This window comes from Capra hircus, chromosome 28 (genome assembly GCF_001704415.2).
Source record: "Capra hircus breed San Clemente chromosome 28, ASM170441v1, whole genome shotgun sequence".
NCBI classification, from domain to species: domain Eukaryota; kingdom Metazoa; phylum Chordata; class Mammalia; order Artiodactyla; family Bovidae; genus Capra; species Capra hircus.
In genome coordinates this window covers 39,090,835-39,115,506 of record NC_030835.1, presented here as the reverse complement: position 1 = coordinate 39,115,506, position 24,672 = coordinate 39,090,835, and the positions used below count along the sequence as shown (strand labels likewise).

Below are 24,672 nucleotides of genomic sequence, written 5' to 3'. Positions count from 1 at the left end.
TTTATTTTTAATATAAAATTATTTATTTTAATTGGAGGTTAATTACTTTACAATATTGTATTGGTTTTGCCATACACCAACATGAATCCGCCACAGGTAGACACATGTTCCCCGTCCTGAACCCCCCTCCCACCTCCCTCCCCGTACCATCCCTCTGGGTCATCCCAGTGCACCAGCCCCAAGCATCCAGTATCATGCATCGAACCTGGACTGCTGATTCGTTTCATATATGATAATATACATGTTTCAATGCCATTCTCCCAAATCATCCCACCCTCTCCCTCTCCCACAGAATCCAAAAGACTGTTCTATACATCTGTGTCTCTTTCGCTGTCTCGCATACATGCTTATTGTTACCATCTTTCTAAATTCCATATATATGCATTAGTATACTGTATTGGTGTTTTTCTTTCTGGCTTACTTCACTCTGTATAATCGGCTCCAGTTTCATCCACCTCATTAGAATTGATTCAAATGTTTTCTTTTTAATGGCTGAGTAATACTCCATTGTGTATATGTACCACAGCTTTCTTATCCATTTGTCTGCTGATGGACATCTAGGTTGCTTCCATGTCCTGGCTATTATAAACAGTGCTGCGATGAACATTGGGGTACACATGTCTCTTTCAATTCTGGTTTCCTCTGTGTGTATGCCCAGCAGTGGGATTGCTGGGTCATAAGGTAGTTCTATTTCCAGTTTTTTAAGAAATCTCCACAGTGGCTGTAGTAGTTTGCATTCCCACGAGCAGTGTAAGAGGGTTCCCTTTTCTCCACACCCTCTCCAGCATTTATTGCTTGTAGACTTTTGGATCGCAGCCATTCTGACTGGCGTGAAATGGTACCTCATTGTGGTCTTAATTTGCATTTCTCTGATAATGAGTGATGTTGAGCATCTTTTCATGTGTTTGTTAGCCATCTGTATGTCTTCTTTGGAGAAATGTCTGTTTAGTTCTTTAGCCCATGTTTTGATTGGGTCGTTCATTTTTCTGGAATTGATCTTCAGGAGTTGCTTGTATATTTTTGAGATTAGTTGTTTGTCAGTTGCTTCATTTGCTATTATTTTCTCCCATTCTGAAGGCTGTCTTTTCACCTTGCTTATAGTTTCCTTTGTTGTGCAGGAGCTTTTAAGTTTAATTAGGTCCCATTTGTTTATTTTTGCTTTTATTTCCAATATTCTGGGAGGTGGGTCATAGAGGATCCTGCTGTGATTTATGTCGGAGGGTGTTTTGCCTATGTTCTCCTCAAAGAGTTTCATAGTTTCTGGTCTTACATTTAGATCTTTAATCCATTTTGAGTTTGTTTTTGTGTATGGTGTTAGAAAGTGTTCTAGTTTCATTCTTTTACAAGTGGTTGACCAGTTTTCCCAGCACCACTTGTTAAACAGATTGTCTTTTCTCCATTGTATATTCTTGCTTCCTTTGTCAAAGATAAGGTGTCCATAGGTGTGTGGGTTTATCTCTGGGCTTTCTATTTTGTTCCATTGATCTATATTTCTGTCTTTGTGCCAGTAACATACTGTCTTGATGACTGTAGCTTTGTAGTATAGCCTGAAGTCAGGCAGGCTGATTCCTCCAGTTCCATTCTTCTTTCTCAAGATTGCTTTGGCTATTCAAGGTTTTTTGTATTTCCATACAAATTGTGAAATTATTTGTTCTAGCTCTGTGAAAAATACCATTGGTAGCTTGATAGGGATTGCATTGAATCTATAGATTGCTTTGGGTAGTATACTCATTTTCACTATATTCATTCTTCTGATCCATGAACACAGTATATTTCTCCATCTATTAGTGTCCTCTTTGATTTCTTTCACCAGTGTTTTATAGTTTTCTATATATAGGTCTTTTGTTTCTTTAGGTAGATATATTCCCAAGATTTTATTCTTTTCATTGCAATGGTGAATGGAATTGTTTCCTTAATTTCTCTAGTTTCTCATTATTAGTGTATAGGAATGCAAGGGATTTCTGTGTGTTGATTTTATGTCCTGCAACTTTACTATATTCATTGATTAGCTCTAGTAATTTTCTGGTGGAGTCTTTAGGATTTTCTATGTAGAGGATCATGTCATCTGCAAACAGTGAGAGTTTTGTATCTGTCAAAACTTTGAGTTTTGACAGATACATATAATCCTGTAACAACCACCACCACCACCACCAAAAGAGAGAATTTGCATACCTTGGAGAAACTCTCCCATGGAGTGCTGCCCTCAGACCTTTCCCTTCAGCCTCCAAAGCTGCTGGTCTGATTTCTGTCCCTCTTCCAGGATGTCACACAGAATCACTGTATGAAACCCTTCATGTGGGGTTTCCTTCTCTTAGTGTAGTGGTTTTGAGAGTCATTGCTATTGTGACATGTATTGGTAGTTTATTCATGAGAGGCTTAAAAAGATGAAAGGATGCCACAGAGCTGTAGGAAGATGAATCTGCTTGGGGTGGTGTGTGGGTGACAGAGGAGAGGGCCAACATCTGGTCCAGAGAGAAGGACTGTAATTCAGCGTAAGATGGTGGCAGGGTAGTAGGGGAAGGGCACCTGCGGGCATTCAGTTCAGTTCAGTCACTCAGTCATGTCCCACTCTTTGTGACCCCATGGACTGCAGCACGCCAGGCCTCTCTGTGCATCACCAACTCCCAGAATTTACTCAAACTCATGTCCATTGAGTCAGTGATGCCATCCAACCATCTCATCCTCTGTTGCCCTCTTCTCCTCCCATCTTCAATCTTTCCCAACATCAGGGTCTTTACCAATGAGTCTATTCTTTGCATCAGATGGCCAAATTATTGGAGTTTCTGCTTCAGTATCAGTCCTTCCAATGAATATTCAGGACTGATTTCCTTTAGGATGGACTGGTTGGATCTCCTTGCAGCTCAAGGGACTCTTAAGAGTCTTCTCCAACACCACAGTTCAAAAGCATCAATTCTTCGGTGCTCAGCTTTCTTTATAGTCCAGCTCTCACATCCATACATGACCACTGGAAAAACCATAGCCTTGACTAGATGGAACTTTGTTGGCAAAGTAATATCTCTGCTTTTTAATATGCTGTCTAGTTTGGTCATAACTTTTCTTCCAAGGAGCAAGTGTCTTTTCATTTCACAGCTGTGGGGCATTAGTTTGAACTGGAATAACTGAGCTGCAGGCTAGAAGGAGGGTTTTAAGGAAGGAGCAAGGAGGTAAGTTAGAAAACACAGTAGGTTTAAACCACCCGTCTTGTAGCAGATGGGAAGGAGTAGCATGGATACGCAGCTGCACCAGAGCCTCATGGAAAACAGCGGGACATTTCTGCTTGGTTATAGGCAGAGAAATCTACCAGGGGAGAGAGGAAACTAAGGCTCTGGGAGGGGCGGGGTGAGTGGGTACAGGTGGGTAGTGATGGAAAGCAGGGTTGTTTTAGCTTCTGCTACCCGAGTGTGGCAAAGGGACATGATGGAAAGGACTTTGCATGCACACACACACGTGAGAGCTCAGGGCAGCCCTGACCTCAGCTCAGCTCCTGAAAGCTGCTCTTGTACACTCTGCATTTTGTCAGGGGACTGGGGAAACCAGCATCTGTATAATGTTTCTTAGAAATTTTTACTTTTTGCTGTATTCTGATCTTTGGTAAAGCAATCCAACTTCATAAAATAACTTAATGGGTTAACATGTCTATTTGCATTTGGCAAACTTAAGATAATCTTTGATAATAATGATTTATGATAATATGCCGTCTACTTGCAATACTCTAATACATTCAGTAGAAAACACTACATTTTTAGATTAGGACCTAACTTCTTGGAAGAAAACCATGTATTATTTTCCTGTCACATAAACTTTCAGAGACTTCTGATTCTCCCTGTGATATCTCAGTTAAATGTTTCTTGCCCTTAGAAATCAGTTGCTTTCTCATAAAGATGCTAAGCTGTATTGTGTCTGGATTTTTTTAAACTTGTAACTTCAGGCACAAATGACCCACTAAAGGCAATGAAAAGCATGATGTATTAATAAATAAAATGGTAAAATGCAGGTTTATTCTCTTCACAGCTAACTGCAGTGAAGATTGTATTTTAAAAGCCACTGAAAATTTATAAAAATATGCGAACACTCTCCCTTTGTTTTTCCCTTAGTTTTGCTACTCGAGAAGATAGAGTATGATGACATCTGCAACAAGACACTGAAGATTACAGACTTTGGCTTGGCGAGAGAATGGCACAGGACTACCAGGATGAGCGCAGCAGGCACGTATGCCTGGATGGCCCCGGAAGTTATCAAGTCTTCTTTGTTTTCCAAGGGAAGCGACATCTGGAGGTAAGTTAGCACCATGCATTTTGCTCTTGCAGATGTTAGTGGAAACTGGTTGCTGCACTTCCATTAAATGAGTCCCAAGTGTTAGTTGCTAGTCGTGTCCAACTTTTTGTGACCCCATGGACTGTAGCCCACCAGGCTCCTCTGTCCATAGGATTCTGCAGGCAAGAATACTGGAGTGGGTTGCCATTTTCTTCTCCAGGGGATCTTCCTGACCCAGAGATCAAACCTGGGTCTTCTGCATTGCAGGCAAATTCTTTACCATGTGCTTCACCAGGGAAGCCAGAAATGAGTCCCAAAGTATTGAGCATTTCTGAGCATAACGAACAGTAAAGATGGTCCACAGTTTGTGGTTGTTCCACTTAAGAATTTTTTTGACTTTACAATGGTACAAAAGTGGTAGGCACTTCCTAAAAACTGTACTTGGGATTTGGCGTTTTGATCTTGCCCAGCCTAGAGACGCATGGTCCAGTCCTCTCTTGTGAGGCCAGGCAAAGTCAGTGAGCTACAGCTCCTGGTCAGCACCACCATCAGGAGGGGAAACAACCGATACAATTACAACCACTCTGAACCCAGAAAACCACCCTGCTTTTCAGCTTTGGTATCGTATGCAACCAACTGCACAAGATATTCAACACAAGATCAGCTTTAGGCTTTGTGTTAGATGATTTTGCCCAACTCCAGGCTAATGTAAGTGTTCTGAGCACTTTTAGAAAGACTGGGCTAAGCTTGGTCTTCCCAGGTGGTGCCAGTAGTAAAGAACCCGCTTGCCAGTGCAGGAGACAGAAGAGCTGTGGGTTTGATCCCTGGCTTAGGAAGATCCCCTGGAGGAGGGCATGGCAACCCACTCCAGTGTTCTTGCCTGCAGAACCCCATGGACAGAGGAGCCTGACGGGCTAAGTCCATAGGGTCACAAAGAGTCGGACACGACTGAAGCAACAGCACAGCACACACACGGGCTAACCATCTATAACGTTAGGTGCGTTGAATGCATTTTCAGCTTTATGACATTTTCAGCTTACTATGGAGTTATCCAGATGTGACTCTGTTGTAAGTTGAGGAAGATCTGTATGAGCCTTTTTGAAGGTTTTGTGGTTTTGATCAAGATAGCTATAATCATGACGGAATGGGTAACTTGAGATTTTGATTGTCCTAGGACTTCCATTTGATAGGAGAATCTTATTAAATCAGAGGTTTGATTAAAACTAGTTATAGTTTGAGTTAACAGTAATAGCATTTTGTAAGACCTGTTGGTAAATAAACACAAATCTCACTTTAAGGAAAATTTTGATTCCTCATGACTCACTCACAGAATGTTAGCATGGAAGGAGTTTGAAGAAAAAATTTGTATCAGCTCCTTCATTTTATAGATTGAATCATCTAAAGATTAAAGCTTCTGGTTTGGGAATGGAGAGCTAGACCAAAATGGGATCCCAGGTTATCCAGGTTATCTGAATTTTCCATTCAGCTTTGTCTCATTAGGGAGTGAAGACACCATCCATACCAGAACCACACAGAGAACAACAGAACAACTCTGTTTATACTTACAAGACACCAGGAGCTTACTGGCCTTCATTTGAGACTCATAGAATGCTGTGTGACTAGTATTAAAACTCCAGGGTTTTTTTTCTTTTTTAATTGTTGTTGTTTTAACAGCTTTATTGAGATATAATTCACACATCATACAAACTATTGAATTCTCCAGTTTAAACTGTGCAGTTTCATAGCTTTTAGTATATTAATAGAGTTGTGTACCTTCATCACCACAATTTAGAACATTTTCATAATCCATAAAAGAAATCCTATTGAAGGTAGCCATCTCCCTCAAAACTTCATCCCTCCCAGCCCAAGGCAGTCATGAACCTATGTTTCGTATCTTCAGATTTGCTTATTCTGGACATTCTGTATAAATGGGATTATGTCATATGCAGTCCTCTGACTGGCTTTTCAGTTAGCATACTTTCAAGGTTCATGTCATAGAATGTGTCAGACTTTCATTCTTATTTATTGTTGAATAACATTCTGCTGGGTGGATAATACCACGTTTTCTTGTCCATTTATCAGTTGATGGTGTTGGGGTTGTTTCCACTTATTGACTAATTCTGAATAATGCTGCTGTGAGCATCTGTGAAAAAGTTTTTGTGAGGACACGAGTTTTCCTTCTCTTGGATAGGAGTGAAATTGCTGGGCCACAGGGTAATTATGTAGTTAATCATTTGAGGAAGTGCCAAACTGCTTTCCACCAGTCCTCATTCCCACCAGCAGTATATAAATAAGGCCTTCTAATTTAATTGTTCTACTTATGACTTTTAAGAAATTTATCACCTGTGCCAGGGGTTCTATAGCGTCTTTGGGCCATTTTGAGAAATACAAACGCTTGGGCCTCACCCCTTACTTAATGACTTATACTCTGCTGAGACTGAGCACATGTGTCTTTATAAAATATTAGATGTGTTGTTCTTGACTTAATCACAATAATTTTCTGAACATATAATGCCAAAATACTTAAGTGAAGTAGGTGACTATTTTAAGAAATTATACTTCAAGACTCTGAAAACTCATAAAATGTACCATAAATCAATTTTACATTCTGTATAATTACTTAACACTGTAACCATTTTACTGGTTGTATGCCTTTGAAAACAAACTATGTAATTATAACCTACACGAACGCTGTGCAATCTATATAAATGCTTTATAGAAACCTCATCGACTATAAACATAGAATCAAGAAGTAAGAAAAAAAGAATTTCTAAAATCAGTCACAGTCTGGGTCTTGACGTCCAAACACTCATGGAGAGGAATTCCCTCAAAATCTGTTCTTTTCTCAGTTGTATAATATAAGCTTGGTTGTCTGATTTTCAGTAGAAGCATCTAATCAGAAGAGGGGAGAAGGATGCTAAACTGGTAAAAAAGAAAAATTTTTAAAAAGGCAGTTGAGAACAGAGTAGGTGACAGGAGCAAAAGACAGCCTGAAACGTATGAAAAAGACCTGAGACTACTGGCCTGCATAGCTACCTGGTGTGGAGCCAGACGTCCGCACACACCTCCAGAGTGCATCAGTATGTCACAGCACAGTCCTTGGTGTCAGAATGTGGAAGGCAGGGAAGGCTGTCCCTCTGAACTACGCAGACCTTTGCCTGAGAACCTCCTTTGTAATATTCCCATAAAAATAATTGCATTCAAGAAGCATCGCCCTGGTCCGTGGGGCTGGTATTATATGTATATACTAGTGTATTTAGTGATCGTCCTCTTTCTGCCTCTTCCCTCCTTACCAGTTACTACCCTACAAGATAACTTTGGCAGATATTATCACTGAACTTTTACTGTGACTCCTGTGATTACCCCAGGTTCACACTGACAGATTTAGACATTTCCTCAGAATTGTAAAGCTAATGAATAGCATGCTCTGATCCCTGGCTTAAGAGCCGTGTTCCTGCCACCACAGCCCTTAATCATTAGATCACTTGTGTTCTTAGCAGAGGGCTTTTTATACTATATCCCACTGAGTTTCAGAGAGCAGAAAAATATGCATTATGCTTTATAAATTGTCCCATAGAAATAGTTCCGCCCCCCCCCCTTTTTTTTTCCAGATTGGTTCTTACCAGACTACTTCACTCTGGAAAAATGACCTATCCTAAATTATTCATTCTCTGAAACTTCCAAGAGACAAAGTTGTGCTGTTATTGTTTTAATTTTGTTATTTTCTATTGAGAATAGCAAGGAAGCTTCTTTGAATTTAGGCACTTTTCGGTTATTCTAAGAATTTTTTGGTCTCTTGCTCTGAAATGATTTTTGTTGATTGAACTGTAAATTAAGTTTACTTACTCTTGAAATTAAGTATGTGTCTCTGCTAGTGCATCATAATACAGATAATTTTTAAGAAACTAAGCAGATAACTTTTGAAAAAACCTGTTTACAACTTAATTACTAATACTTATAGCATTATATAACTTAGAAGTACTGCATTATATAACTTAGAAGTACTGCATTATATATTCCTTTTATAAAAATATGTAAAGCAGCGCTTTGAGAGGGTAGGGCAGATATCCCTAATACTTCGTCAGTGATTCAAGATCAGCTTCAAGGCCATGTGTGTGAAACACAGTCAGCAGAGAGTAACAGTTCCACAGCTCAGCCCCAGGTCTGCTGCCTCCAGGTCCAGGTGCCTTTCAGTGATGCCCTCTTACTCCTCCTGGTGGAGAAGGAGCCCTGGCCTTGGGCCTCAGGACGGAGCACCTCTGCTTCTGAGCCAGCAGAACATCAGCTGGAGGATCCGTGAGCCCCATTTGAATGGGCACATTCTGTTGTTTCTACATCCCTTTCTGAATGTTTCCAGGGTAGTCTAGAGTCCAGTGGTCACTACTGGAGAGACCCATAAAGGCAGTGGTCGTGGCCAGGATGACGGGCACCGGGGCTCCAGAGTCTCTGTGCAGACCAGGCCTTCATAGATGCCTTTTTGTATTTGTGATTCCGTGAATCGCTGTATCTCTTAAGATCAGGAGATGATCAGATGAGACTCAGAAATCAGCTCCAGCGCACAGGTAAATGGCTTTTGTTGCTTCTGAGCTGTTTTGCCTTTGCTTAGACATATCTTACCACCTTTTGTCTGCTGTCTTTAAAACTATGCTCAAATATCATATATAAGCAGCAAACAAGAAATGAGAAGTTACTTCTTTAAATTTCAAACTTTTATCTGTTCCTGGTGACTGGCAAGCCTCTGCCAAAAAGTTACGCTTGCCTGCACTAGAGTCATATATAACACTGACCTTCCCCCTACCTCTTTGGAGCAGTTTTTCAGAGCTACCTGGGCTATAGTCCTCATTATGCCCCCAAGTAAAACTTAACTCACACAAACACAAAAACATTCAAACTTTTTTAAACTTAGTTAGTGAAGTTTGAAAATATTAGAAAAGTGAATAGCACTGTACTTCTTATGTTAATAGTGGTGGTTTAGTTGTTAAGTCATGTCCAACTCTTGCAACCCCATGGACTGTAGCCTGCCAGGTCCCTGTGTCCATGGGATTCTCCAGGCAAAGATACTGGAGTGGCTTGCCATTTCCTTCTCCAGGGGATCTCTCCACCCCAGGAATCGAACCCAGATCTCCTGCACTGCAGGCAGATTCCTTACTGAGGGAAGGAATGTACTGAGCTACAATGGAAGCCCCTTATGTTAATAGAGCCTAAAGCAAATATGCTCCTTCCTTATATGCTATTTTTTTTAAATTTTTAATTGAAGGATAATTGCTGTACAGAATTTTGTGGTTTTCTGTCATACATCAACAAGAATCAGCCATAGGTACAAACCCGTGTCCCATCCCCATGCTTATGTGTTTTAAAGTCAGGTGAGTGTCAAGAGTGATTGATGTTTTATGTAACAAAACAAAAGATTATCTGAATGCACTTTATGTTTTGAAGATGACTTTCCTGGTGGCCCAGTGGTAAAGAATCTGCCTGCCAATGCAAGAAATGCAGGTTTGAGCCCTGGGACAAGAAGATCCCCTGGAGAAGGAAATGGCACTCCAGTCTTCTTGCCTGGGACGTCCCATGGACAGAGGAACCTGGTGGGCTGTAGTCCATGAAGTCACAAAAAGTAGGACATGACTTAGCAACTAAGCAACAACAGAGAAAAACTAAGGTTCTGATTGGTTTTGTAGAAGAAAATAAATATGTGTAATGTTCAAGGCTTATTTCTATGCTCCCGTGTACTGTCTTGAACTGGACCAACTCAGAGTCTCTAGTATGGATGTGAACTGAAATTTGGTCCTTCAGCTTCATTTAAAAATTCATTTCGAGATCCCTCTACTGTGAGTTTGCTGGTGCTTGTATGTAATTTCATTTGCCCGTGAACTGCAACAGCAGTGACTCAGCTGCTAAAGAATCCACCTGCAATGCAAGAGATGATCCCTGGATTGGGGAGATCCCCTGGAGGAGGGATATGCTACCCATTCCAGTATTCTTTCTTGGAGTAACCCCATGGACAGAGGAGCCTTGCAGGCTACAGTCCATGGGGTCACAAAGAGTTGGACACGACTGAGTGACTAAGCACAGCACACCGCACACCTATATCACATCTGGGGATGCTGTGAAGAGCTTGGCTGCTGCGCTTGTTCCCTGTTTTTTATTCTCTTTTCACCTTTCCTCCCTCAGTTATAAAAAAAGATGCGTCATGTCCTCCCAGCAGGCTCAGGGAGGCCCTCAGGATTTCTTTGTCCATTGCTAGTAGGCATTAGGTGGAAACATGAGTAACACATCTCCTAAATATAAAAGGAGAGGCAGAGAGAAGCAATTTCAAAACCCTGTTTTAAAACAGCATGACTGGACTTCAGTCCTGTGCTGTATAGCATGAAATTCTGAAGGGCTGGAATCTTCAGTGTCCTGAAGATCTTCAGGAGGTGTGGAAAAAATGAGACAGAAGGACGAACATCAGAACAGCCACATTGCTCTTTATGTGTGGCCTGGTTCTTGTTGTTGTTCAGTCGCTCATTCATGTCCGACTCTGTGATCCCACGAACTGCAACACACGAGGCCTTCCTGTCATCACTATCTCCCAGAGTTGACTCAAACCCGTGTCCATTGAGTCGGTGATGCCATCCGACCATCTCATCCTCTGTTGCCTCCTTCTCCTCCTGCCCTCAGTCTTTCCCAGCATCAGGGTCTTTTCCAATGAGTCAGCTCAACAGTATGAAAAGGCCTGGTTCTGGACCCTGTTTAATTCAGTCATGTTCTGCTTTTAAGCTTTCCTATCCACTAAGTAGTTTCACGTCTTCAGAAGAAGGCATAACTGATTTCTGGAAGGAGAGTAATTGCATATGTTTGGAATGTTAAGTGGAAGAACCCACCTCTCACACTGGGATAAGGGCCCCTGTGGGCTTTGTTGGAAGAGAAGATGATTAGGATCTGGATGAAGGCCCTGATGTGTTTCTCCCATTGATTGTGTCATGAGGAAAAAAAATCCCACTTAACTTTATGAAAACTCTACTTTCCAGCTACGGAGTGGTGCTGTGGGAGCTGCTCACGGGAGAGGTGCCCTACCGTGGCATTGACGGCCTGGCTGTGGCCTACGGGGTGGCGGTCAACAAGCTCACTCTGCCCATCCCCTCCACCTGCCCTGAGCCATTTGCCAAGCTCATGAAAGGTATTTGGGTGTCTCTGTGTGCCTGTGGGATCAAGGGGAATCACTCGGTAGAACATCTGTATATGAAATAGGTAACTAGTGAGAACATACTATACACAGCTACACAGCAAAGGGAACTCTTCTCAGTGCTTTGTGGCGACCTAAATGGGAAGGAAATCCAAAAGTGAGGGGATATATGTGTGCATATAGCAACCGAGCACACACATAGCTGATTCACTTTGCTGTGCAGCAGAAACTAACACAACATTGTGAAACAGCTGTATGCCAGTAGATGTTCTACAAAAAGAGAACATCCGAATATTTTTTAAACCAAAAGGGTAATTTCTGTAATTGTAATTTTCAGATGATTTTAAATAATTATGCTGTTTTAAGAAAAAGAGATCATGTCTTTGATCTAAGATGTCAGATTAAGTTTTGATGAACTAAGTAACTTAAAAACAATCCAGTTTAATAATAACTCATTTATACAAAATTCAGTTGAATGGTAATAAATTTGTCATCAAATACACTAGAGGAGTTCAAAGGCAATATTGATTGGGCTTCATATGTGCTATTTTTAATTCTACCTAATGATCAATAATCTTTTATAGTCTCAACTGGCATGGTTTTGCCATGACCTCATCTATTTTGGTCTTATCTTTTTAAAAACTGTTAAGTAACTCTTTTTGTGGGCCGTAAGTTACCTTGCTTAGAACCTCTCTTGTGACTATAACATCTTAGAGACCTAGGTTTTCTTGGACTGACTTTTAGAACTCTGAAACTGTAAGTCATGTGATGAGGGCAGCTTAGGCGAGATAGAGTTCATGGTAAGGCGGAGGAAGCACACGTCCTTATACTAATGTCACGTCATACAGACGACAAGAGCCTTGTCTAATAATAATTATTTCACAGGCTACTGACAGAGGCATGGTGTAAAATAAAACTTTCAAAATCATCATCACCTGATGTTTAAAATCTTGAACAGACCCTGTCAACGCAGGCTGACAATCTGAACTATGCGGAGAAATGGACTTACCATGATTCTTATTTATTTTAGAATGCTGGCAACAAGACCCTCATATTCGACCATCTTTTGCTTCAATTCTTGAACAACTGACTGAAATTGAAAAGGCAGTTATGACTGAAATGCCTCAAGAGTCCTTTCATTCCATGCAAGATGACTGGAAACTGGAAATTCAGCAAATGTTTGATGAGTTGAGAACAAAGGAAAAGGTCAGTGATAAATATTAACTGCATAACGTGCTCACACTCATGAAGATTATGGAGAACATGAGTCAAGAACCGCTAGACTAAACCACTACACCATTATTAAAAAATATTTTCACACATCAATATTTGTTGATTCTGTCCTTCCTGTTAAAACAAAACAGAACTGTACTCAAAATGTATAACTGGGAAAGAAATAACCTTTTACTAAAGGTTATTAAAGGAATTTTCAAATATTAAAAAAAACTTTAAAAAGGAGAAAGAATGACATACGAACCCCTTTGTGTGCATTAACCAGCTTCAATAATTGTCAGTAGACTGTCACTTTGTTAATTTCTTTTCTTATTATCATCTTTTTTTTTTAACTGGAATATTTTAAGTTAAAACCTAGACTCTTGTCATTTTACCTTTAAATACTTCAGAATGCATCTCTGATGAGTAAGAATTTTAAAAATATTTTTCTTGACATTATTATCTTTAAAAATAACAGTAGTTCCTTGATACCATATAAGATTCCATATTGTGATGTCACAGTTTGTCTGAAAGATGTCTTCTTATAGTTGATTGGTGCGAATCAGAATTTCAGCATGGGCTGCATGTTTTCCATTAGGTTCTTTAAAACTTCTTTTATGCTAGTTCCCCCTTCTTTCCCCTCTTTTTGTCTCTAAAGCATTACTTTGTTGAAGAAACTGGAAAATTGTATACGAACTTTTGAACTTTTTAATATGATGAGTGAAGCTGTAGGTGTGTGCATTTTTAAGAGAAGAAAAGTAATAACCTTGAATGTTAACCATGCTGAAGCTGTGTATATGTTAACTACATAGAAAGTGTAAAGCAGGTGAAGCAGAAACACACCTAATAGGAAGGCAGACAAGTTGGGAAGTGAGTTCCTAGTCATGCCTGACTGTCAGCAGTCCCCCAGACCCCCAAGTATGGGGCACGTTGCTGTGTTTCAGTGGCAGTACTTACTTTTTAAAAGCTATTTTTGTAACACTTTAGCATTTGGATGACTCAGAGTTTATCTTGGTTGTCTGTGGTATATCATTGTTCAATAGATTAAATTCTTCTCTTGTGCATAAGAACCTGAATGTGAGGTCCATGAATCAAGGTAAATTGGACGTGGTCAAGCAGGAGATGGCAAGAGTGGACAACATTTTAGGAATCAGTGAGCTAAAACAGACAGGAAAGGGTGAATTTGATTCACATAACCGTTATCTCCACTACTGTGGGCGTGTGTGTGTGTGTGTGTGTGTGTGTGTGTGTGTGTGTTAGTCACTCAGTCATGTCTGACTCTTTGTGACCCCATGGACTGTAGCCCATCAGGCTCCTCTGTCCATGGAATTCTCCAGGCTAGATAATTGGAATGGGTTGCCATTGGAGTGGGTTGCCATTTCCTTCTCCAGGGGATCTTCACAACCAAGGGATAGAACCCAGGTCTCCCACATTCCAGGTGGATTCTCTACTGTCTGAGCCACCAAGGAAGCTGCCTTTAAAAGAAATGGAGTAGCCCTCGTAGTCAACGGAAGAGTCCAGAATGCAGTACTTGGGTGTGATCTCAAAAATGACAGAATGATCTCTGTTCATTTCCAAGGCAAACCATTCAATATCACAGTAATCCAAGTCTATGCCCCAACCTCTAATGCTGAAGAAGCTGAAGCTGAACAGTTCTATGAAGACCTACAAGACCTTTTAGAGCTAACATCAAAAAAAGATGTCCTTTTCATTACAGGGTCTGTAATGCAAAAGTAGGAAACAAAGAGATGCCTGGAGTAACTGGCAAGTTTGGCCTTGGAGTGCAGAATGAGGCAGGGCAAAGGCTAACAGTCTTGCCAAGAGAGCACACTGGTCATAGCAAATACCTGCTTCCAACAATACAAGAGATGACTCTGCACATGGACATCACCAGATGGTCAATACCAAAATCAGATTGATTATATTCTTTGCAGCCAGAATTGGAGAAGCTCTATACAGTGAGCAAAAACAAGACGTGGAGCTGACTGTGGCTCAGATCATGAGCTCCTTATTTCAAAATTCAGACTTATATTGAAAAAGATAGGGAAAACCTCTAGACCATTCAATTATGACCTAAATCAAAACCCTTATGATTATACAGTGGAGGTGATGAATAGATTCAAGGGAGTAGATCTGGTAAACAGGGCCTGAAGAACTGTAGACGGAGGTTCATAACATTATACAGGAGACAGTGACCAAAACCGTCCCCAAGAAAAAGAAATCCAAGAAGACAATAGTTGTTGTCTGAGGAGGCCTTACAAATAGCTGAGAGAAAAAGAGAAGTGAAAGCAAAGGAGAAACAGAAGATATACCCAACTGAATGCAGAGTTCCAGAGAATAGCAAGGAGAGATAAGAGAGCCTTCTTAAGTGAACAATGCAAAGAAACAGAGGAAAACAGTAGAATGGGAAAGACTGGAGATCTCTTCAAGAAAACTGGAGATACCAAGGGAACATTTCATGCAAAGATGGGCACAGTAAAGGACAGAAATGGTATAGACCTAATAGAAGCAGAAGATATTAAGAAGAGGTGGCAAGAATACACAGAAGAACTGTACAAAAAAGGCCTATAGACAGTGACTGCAGGCATGAAATTAAAAGTCGCTTGTTCCTTGGAAGAAAAGCTATGACAAACCTAGACAGCCTATTAAAAAGCAGAGACATCACTTTGCTGACAAAGGTCCATATAGTCAAAGCTATGGTTTTTCCAGTCGTGTACGGATGTGAGAATTGGACCACAAAGAAGGCTGAGTGCTGAGGAACTGATGCTTTCAAATTGTGGTGCTGGAGAAGACTCTTCAGAGTCCCTTGGATAGCAAGGAGATTAAACCAGTCCATCCTAAAGGAAATCAATCCTGAGTATTCACTGGAAGGACTAATGCTGAAGCTGAAGCTCCAATGCCTTGGCCACCTGATGTGAAGAATGACCCAGTTATTCTTTTCCAGTGACTCATTGGAAAAGACCCTGAAGCTGGGAAAGATTGAGAGCAGGAGGAGAAGAGGGTAACAAGATTAGATGGTTGGATGGCATTGTCGACTCAATGGATATGAGTTTAAGCAAACTCTAGGAGATATTGAAGGACAGGGAAGCCTGGCATGCTGCAGTCCTGGTGTCACCAAGAGTGGAACATGACTTAGCAACTGAACAACGACAGCAATGTGCAATAAATGTCTGGGCAATACCACATTGCAAGTTATTGATAGACTTCATAAAGCTATGTCATTGTCCAGGAAGGCATTTTTATATGCCATATATTTGTGATTCTAAAATTGTAGAATTCTTTTCCTTTTTTCTTTATTTATTTTGAATTGGAGGATAATTGCTGTTCAAAGCTGTGTTGGTTTCTGCCATACATCAGCATGAATCAGCGATAGGCATTCACATATCCCCTCTCTCCTGAACCTCCCTGCCACCTCCCACCCCATCCCACCCTCTAGGTTGTCCCAGAGCACCAGGCTGAGCCTGCACTTCCTCAACTTCCCATTAGCTATCTAAAAGAGTAGAATTCTTTTTAAATAGACCATAATGCTCTGCTAAGTAAAGAGTCCATTTGTATGTTCCAGTGCTTGACATAAAAATATGGGATTATCGTGTAACTGGGTCATTCTCCCATGTTAAATTACCTTGACTTTCGTAGTATGACTCAGCATTACATCGCTAGACTTTCGCATTGACCATAATGCTGAAGGCACATAGCCAACCTAATTGCAGAGGAAAGAGCAAAAAAGTTCTGTTTGTGGTTTGAATATATATATATATATGTGTGTGTATAATATATATGCATAACAGTTCTTGAGCTAGTGTCTAATAATACTGTGCATGGGGCCAAGATACCTAAATTCAGTCTGTGAGTAGCTTACTTCTGCTATTAGGGCCGAATTGTGAATTAATATAAGGTATGTCATGGGTATTCTCCCAACAGTAAATGTTTCTCTTAAAAAAAAAAAAAAACCATTTAAAAGTATATCTTTGGGGAAATTGTTGTCAGTTTCCATGTCACAGTTTCCTCTCAGCAAATGTGTTGAATGTCTGCTGTGTGCTGGGACAAGTGTGAGAGCTCTGCGATGTGGCATCCTGTGTCCTGGACCGCCAGGCTAAGGGTTTGGATCCCGCTGACAAGTTTTCAAAAGGGGCTTGATGTGCTATCCCGGTCACCCACTGAAGTCAGAACCTCCTTCTCCCTCCCCATCTGCCGTCCCTCCTCCTGCTTCCTTTGTGTGGTAATGAGATATTGTTCCCATAGGTACCCAGTCTCAAAGGTCTTGACGATGTGGCCTCCCCTGTGACAAGGACCATCAGTGGTAATTCACTCCCCTGACCCCTGTGGTCCTCACTCATCACCGGCATCCCTGCAGCAGCATCCTACCTGGGTGCCCTGCATCCAGCCTTGCTCCCCTAACTGAGCCCCTCAGCACACCAGTGACACTTCTAAACTGCAAGTCAGAGCCACCTCGCCTCAGTGGCCGACTCCTTTTCTTTGTACCGTCTCCTGCTCTCCCACATTTAGCCTCGCTTTGTCCCCAGCCAGCCTGAACTCTTCCATCTCCTCCAGCGCCGCTCTCCTGCATTTCGGCCCTTGAGTATATTCTTTGTCCCTGGCTGGCTTACCCTCCCACACAGTTGCTGCTGCTGCATCCTCAGGCCCAAGAGCCCCCTTCCCTTCATCTTTTGCACCACATAGAGCGTCGCAGCGTCCGGCACTTTCTTTATCACAGCCACACTAGGCCATACTTTATTATTATCTGCTTCTTTGTGTCGTCCTTGATCTGCCTTTCCTACTCGTTAAGTTCATGAGCTGTTCTGTTTTATCCTTGGTCACGTTCCTCTGTAACACTGAGCAAAGAACTTGGCACGTGGTAGACGTTCCATAGATATATTAAATACCTAAGTAAAATTTCTTTACAGGTTCCTAATATATGTCTTAATAGGTAAGAGATATTAGCACTTATTATTATTGTCATTTTAAAGACTATTTGCCTGTGCTGAATCCCCGTCGCTGTGTGCGGGCTTTCTCTAGCTGGGGCCGCTCTCTAGCTGCAGCGTGGGCTTCTCACTGCAGGGGCTTCTCTTGTGGAGCATGGGCTCCAGGACGCACAGGCTTAGTAGTTGGTGCATGTGGCTTAGTTGACCTGAGGCATGTGGCATCTTCCTGGACCAGGGATCCGCCCTGTGTCCCCTGCATTGACAGGCAAATTCTTAACCACTGGACCACCAGGGAAGTTCCAACTGTCATATTTTTTCAGTGAAAAGATGATTTAAAAGTGTGTAAATGCCAGGAATTCTATTTTGAATCTTATGCAGCGGACACCTCAGCTGTTTAACTTCTGGTTATATATAAGAAACTTCCACATGTATGTGCAAGGAAATTAAGGTTATTCACTTTTAAGTATTGTTTGTAATAATGAAAAACTGGAAACAACCCCAATATCCATTAATAGGGAAATAAATGCCTAAACTATTGTATATTCTTACAGTAGAAATCTGTACAGTCCTCAGATGAATGAACTCCAGTTGTATGTTTCAACATGAATAGTAGTAAGTGAGTGCTTAGTCGTGTTTGGACTGTGATTCCGTGGACTGTAGCCCACCAGGCTCCTCTATCCTTGGGTTTTCCAGGCAAAAATACTGGAGTGGGTTGCCATTCTCTTCTCCAGGGCATCTTTCTGACCCAGGGATTGAACTTGTGTCTCTTGCGTCTCCTTTGGCAAGGGGATTCTAGTGCCATCTAAATCTCAGGCAGTATAATATTGGGCAGAGAAAGCAGTTGCAGAAGGATAATCACATTGTATAAATTTATAAGACCACAGAAAACAGTATTATTCAAATGTACAGAAGGGCAAAGTATAGACAGAGGAAGGATACAAAAGATACAGCTTAAGTACAGCAGGTCCAAAGGTGAGGGGATAGGATTCACTGTGATGCACAGAGGACTTTAACAGGTCTGAAACAGATATGGTAAAAATTTAGCATCTGTTAAATATGGATAGTAAGTGCATGAGTATTTGCTGTTCTCTCTAGTTGTAGTATATATAAAATATTTCATTATTTTAACTAGTTAAGAATAAAGGTTAGAGGGAAATCTGTAAGCTGCTAAAATCCTTTTTTTTTTTTTTTTTGTAAGCCATTTTTTCAAATAGTAGACTTCTAGGTAATTTACTGACTTCCTTAGATTTTTCAGTGTTTTGTGAGTTTAGAAATTCAAAACTGATAAATGCAATCTTGGACCCTGACCCCCTGAATAAGTACCTGGAGCTCATTTAATAAGAAACAGTCAGCCTGTTTGAGTCTATTCAGATCACACCATCAGCATCACGTTCAACCAATGGCACCATGTCTTAAAGGGACTTTACCAGTAGCTTAGCAGTAAAGAATCTGTCTGCAGTGCGGGAGACACAGGAGATGTGGGTTCGATCCCTGGGTTGGGACGATCCCCTGGAGGAGGGCATGACAACCCACTTTAGTATTTTTGCCTGGAGAATCCCATGGACAGGGGAGCCTGGTGGATGACAGTCCTTGGGATCACAAAAAGTCAGACACACAGCACCATGTCTTAAAGAGCTCCCCCAGGTGGACGGCCAGGGACACGGGAGGGGCCTGCACACCTGAGCCCTCAAAGAGAAATGGATGCAGAAGGGGGGCTGGGCAGTACGGGGCTGTCCTCAGTGCTGGAGGGACTTTCTAGCAGGTGAGAGAGAAGATATATTCCGGTTGTTCAGGATTCAGAAGTAGGAGGCCTCTCAAGTGAGCGCTCCAGGCATGAAGATCGGGTCTCAACAACTTCCCAGCTCTTGGAGCCGAGCAGGAGGACAGTTGAGCCTGCTCCAGCTGTTCTGGCCCTGCCCTCGAGGAATTCAGGCGGACGGCAGGGGTGTGCACACGGGAGTTCACTAAACCGTGACCTGCCCTGCCCCCGTGTTGTATTAAGTCTTTAGCAGAATGCCAGAATCTCTAGCAGTCGAGCAAAGTGGTACGGACCGAGGACTTGAGCCAGCCTGTCTGGTTGGGGTCGGGGCGCTGCCACTGGCTGACAGAGACTGTCCTGCCATCCTCCCACACCCCCACAAAGTGTCCCAGCCACACTGTCTCCCTCCTCGGGGTGGCATGGGCTTCCACGAGCGAGGTGTCCAGAGGGCTCAGGCCTGCGTGCTGCTTGCTAAGTGCTGACAAGTGTGCGTGTTCACCTTGCAACAAGGAAAGCAGTGGCTTTGACTGAAGCCGGGCAGGTTCCTGCCAGCACCCGCAGCCCCATCCCCAGCCCAGGTGCTTGGGAAATGGGGCTCTGAGCTGGAAAATGACTGAGTGCATTACTTTTTCAGCCTTGCAGTTCTTTGAAGGATTACTATCAGTGATATTATTAACAAGTTTTTAAGATTTTTTTTTTTTTTTACCCCTTCCCAAATGATTTTCAGGAATTCTGAAATGAGATGCTTAATAGCAAAAGTAAAAAACATTTGGGGAATGGAAGAAGACTTGGAGGAAAAATAAAACTTGGCATCACAGAATTTAAAATTTGGAAGTGATATTGTTAATAACTAACTCTTATTATTTTAAACTTGGTAATTATATATGAAACCGTAGGAGAGAGGCACAGCCAGTGAGTTAATTCTTATCGTTAAGTGAAAGTCACTCAGTCATGTCTGACTCTTTGTGACCCCATGGACTATACAGTCCATGGAATTCTCCAGGCCAGAATACTGGAGTGTGTAGCCTTTCCCTTCTCCAGGGGATCTTCCCAACCCAGGGATTGAACCCAGCTCTCCTGCATTACAGGTGGATTCTTTACCAGCTGAGCCACAAGGGAAGCTCAGTTCTTATCATATGTGGTGAGAAAATCAAAAAAGAATGCTTTAAGACTGGATGTCTGCTTTTTCCATGTTGAGGTCTTATAAGTAGTTTCTTTGCTATTCTTTGGGTTCATTTTTGCAATATACTACAGTGGTATCTTTACATATATATATATGATTTCTGATATATTTATTATATATATATATATATGACTTCTGTGCAGTGCTTTTTGAAATACAGCATTTACGGTATGTTGTGGGTCGTTGGTTTACAATTAAAGAATATATAGTCATTTTTTTTTTTTTGCTGGAAGGTTTCAAGTTGCATCTTTTCTGATGGAGTCGAAAGCACAGTAGATGTGCGCTATCTCCCTTTCCTGTTCACTGATTGCTTGAGGCAGGAGGCGTCAGACCTGGAATTAATGGTCAGTGACTCGGCCGTGCTCTGTGTTATTCAGTAAACTGTGGCCTCCATAGATACCGGTTCCTCCCCAAATTCCTGGCTTCTTATCTCTGCATGTCTGTCTCTGTACACTGGGTGTGTGCACCTGTCTTTGAACCACTATACGAAGGCTTGTCACTGTTAATGATTAACACCTAGTGCCAGGAATTTGGGTTTCCCATTACTAGAATGGCCTGTGCCAAGCAATTAAACACACAGCACTGCCTAGTAATCTCAGCGACCGAAAGAATGTTTTTGTGTGCTTCATAATTTCAGAGAATCCAAACGGCTTCTAATACCCCAGACTGTGTTTTTTTCTTATACTTCTGAATGCTTTAAAACTCCTTCAGAAGGAGGAGTACTTGGCTACTTTCTCTTTGATCTTATTTTTTTCTTTTATGAAGTCTTATGAACCAAGTGACTTTTTTTTTTTTTTTTAATTTATAAAGTCACTGCACAGGGGTTTACACTTTAGTTTGAGACCTGGAATTAAAAATGGTTTCTTATTCAATTACTGTAGCAATAACACAAAAAGCCTAAGTGAATTTACAGCCTTTATCTCTTCCTTATGCCATTTCATTCCACAATAGCTAATTGGGTTGTTATCTACACCCCTGAAAAGTAATATCTTAACAGAAGGGCAGACAGTAATGAATTAGAAGTTGACTGGAATGATCCTCTGTCCCCAAATACACTAGTAAAACCTCTAGTCTGAACAAACTGTAAAGCCACTAGTTAAATAATGGATTCCGAATTGTTTTAAACAGCTAGTGTTTTCTTCTTCTTTCTTTCTTTTCAAGTAATAAATAGTTATTTATATTTGGCACAATATAATGAAGAAATATCAGTCTCTCCTCATAAATCAGCTGATACATATTAGCAGAACTAATTTGAATAGTGATTGGTCTTAAGGAAATCATTTCTCTCATCATTTTGTTTATGAAATTTGTTTAGAAAAAAAACCAAATTGAAGGACTGTTTCAAAGGTGAGTTTCGGTCTACTTTGGTCGAACTACCGTAAGGTCAGAATTGATCCACATACAGAGCCTTTATTTTTAGGACTCTCCTTTCTTCTTGTATTACCTTATTCATGCCGGAGGATGCTCCCCCATTTTTATTTTCCCTTATGACTCCAGTCACATGGCTCAACTCTCCTTCTTTCCACGAGCCTCTGTCTTGCAGTGTTTCTTCACATCAGTACTTTCAAGGTGGCCTCTGGAAAGTGTGCCCTGCTCTTATGAAGTGTGACATGTTCACACCAAGCTTGTAGCTCTCTAAGTTCACAGCCCAGGGCTCCGCCTGAGAAGGTGGAGTTTCTCACAAAGTTTTTGGCATTAGGATCTGAGCTTCCCTGGTGTCTCAGATGGTAAAGAACCCGTCTGCAGTGCAGGAGACTCAGGTTGGATCCTTGGGTCAGGTAGATCCCCTGGAGAAGGGAATGGCTACCAACTCCAGTATTCTTGCCTGGAGGGGAATTCCATGGGCAGAGGAGCCTGGTGGGCTACAGTCCATGGGATCTCAAAGAGTCAGACACAACCGACTAACACACACATTCTAAGATTGAACTTGTCTGGTGCAGTGTAAATAGAAGTTTGCGAAGGCCTGGCTTTCTATGTGAATGCTTGATTTATGGCAGGGTAGTCTACAAGAGAAAGCAATTCAGCACCAAAAGAGGTATTTATGTCTCTGATAAAGAACAGAACACTTTACAGAAATGGAATAAGAATGGGGATGTGGATTAAAGACTGTGGAGTTCTCAGTTTTACTATTGAATAATTTTTTTATAATAGGAATAAAAGTATCATAGATTTTCTGCTTCTTACCAGTTCAATAATTCTAAAACCAAAACTGAGAGGAAGTTATATTTTAATCAGTGTCATGACAGAGGGACTTTTGTTAGCTAATTCATGACATCTGTGTGTGAAGCGACAGTTTCCATCCATCCATGGAATCCTGGAAAATCCTCTGTGGACTGACTGTATTTTCCAGTGGCTTATCCTTTTAGAGCTGTTGCATTTTCATTTCTGATGGGCCTTCACCTGACTCCTGCCATATTAGCTTTGTTTTCCCCCTTAGTCTCTCCACCACAAGGTGTTAATTCCATAAGCAAATTCTTAAATACCCTAAGGAAAGAAATCTAACCTGCTGCAGTCTTCGGTAACTAGAATTTTCCTTTAAGTAATCAAGCTTTCCCTTTTGGCTTTAATGGGCCTTCTTTTTTCCCCCTAATTTTTACTGAAGTAATGTTGTGTTCATTTCTCCTGTGCAGTAAAGCGATCAGCTATACGAATGTTTATATCCCCTCCTTTTTAGATTTCCTTCCCATGCAGGTCACTGAGTAGAGTTCTGGGTCTTCTTCAAATGGGCCCTTCACATCAGTACCTGGCTGCTGTGTGTCGATGTACATTTTGAGTGTCAGGTGATTGTAAAGGCCAGAGACAGAGAGAGAGAGTCTTTACACTTGGATATAAAGACATGTGATGCCTCTTCTTGGATCGTAAAACTAGAAGGGCCATGGACAGACGGGATCGGTGGTCCCCAGCTTCACACCCTTCACACCTGAGCTTGTGGCCGGGTGCCCTGCCTGCATCCCATGGACGGGGTGTGCCTCAGCCCAGGGGGATGCTTCCTTGCCTTCTTCTGAGTTGGGCTTTGAAGAAGGTGGATAAAACTTTCAGAAAGAACCTTGCAGGAAGAAGGGCAGATCTGAGAAACCACCTGGTGAGGTGCAAAACCCGACACCTGATGGTGCTCTGCTGTCAAGTCAGTCGTGTCCAACTTCCTGCAACTAGTGCAGCCCTCCAGGCGCCTCTGTCCCTGGGATTCTCCAGGCAAGAATGCTGGAGTGGGGTGCCATGCCCTCCTCCAGGGCCTTCCCCACCCAGGGATTGGCCCTGCATCTCTTAGACCTCCTGCATTGGCAGTTGGGTTCTTTACCATCTAGCGCACCTGGTGAGACTTAAAACCCAATACTTAATTATGCTAATGGCCCCTAATACAAATAAGCTGCTGGTGCTGCTGCTGAGTCGCTTCAGTCCTGTCCGACGCTGTGCAACCCCATAGACGGCAGCCCTCCAGGCTCCCCCGTCCCTGGGATTCTCCAGGCAAGAACCCTGGAGTGGGTTGCCATTTCCTTCTCCAATGCATGAAAGTGAAAAGTGAAAGTGAAGTCGCTCAGTCCTGTCCGACTCTTAGAGACCCCATGGACCTCAGCCCACCAGGCTCCTCCGTCCATGGGATGATTCTCCAGGCAAGAGTACTGGAGTGGGGTACCATTGCCTTCTCCATACAAATAAGAGCCATGGATTAAATAAACCATTCTGCCCCCCCCAACCCCACCCCGAAAACAAAGCAGAAACACCCCAGAATTGCCAGATGGAGCCTGTGTGAGCCCCTGGTGAGCTGGGGTCCAGCCTGGCCTGTCTTGGCCGTGGGGAGGCTCCGGGAGGCCTGCAGTGACCTTGATCCTGTCCCCTGTCCCGGCGGCAGGAGCTGCGCTCCCGGGAGGAGGAGCTGACAAGGGCCGCCCTGCAGCAGAAGTCGCAGGAGGAGCTGCTCCGGCGGCGGGAGCAGCAGCTGGCCGCACGGGAGATCGACGTGCTGGAGCGAGAGCTCAACATCCTCATCTTCCAGATGAATCAGGAGAAGCCCAACGTCAAGAAGAGGAAGGGCAAGTTTAAGAGGAGCCGCCTGAAGCTCAGAGACGGCCATCGCATCAGTTTACCTTCAGGTACGGTCCCGCCCCGACGTCCCCTCAGACTTATGTGGTCGTCCCTCCTGTCTGCTTCTTTGCTTCATCAGAGCTGGGGAGTGAGATTT

General features: G+C 42.3%; 1 protein-coding gene across 1 annotated transcript in view; it reads left to right on the top strand.

Annotated features, from left to right (window-relative positions):
- Nucleotides 1–24,672, top strand: part of LOC102191110 (mitogen-activated protein kinase kinase kinase MLK4) — a 60,294-nt gene that overhangs the window by 15,497 nt on the left and 20,125 nt on the right. The window contains exons 2-5 of the mRNA XM_005698980.3: nucleotides 4,095–4,275; nucleotides 11,262–11,410; nucleotides 12,447–12,622; nucleotides 24,343–24,583. Coding sequence (XP_005699037.3) covers nucleotides 4,095–4,275; nucleotides 11,262–11,410; nucleotides 12,447–12,622; nucleotides 24,343–24,583 — 747 coding nt within the window. The remainder of the gene's footprint in view (nucleotides 1–4,094; nucleotides 4,276–11,261; nucleotides 11,411–12,446; nucleotides 12,623–24,342; nucleotides 24,584–24,672) is intronic.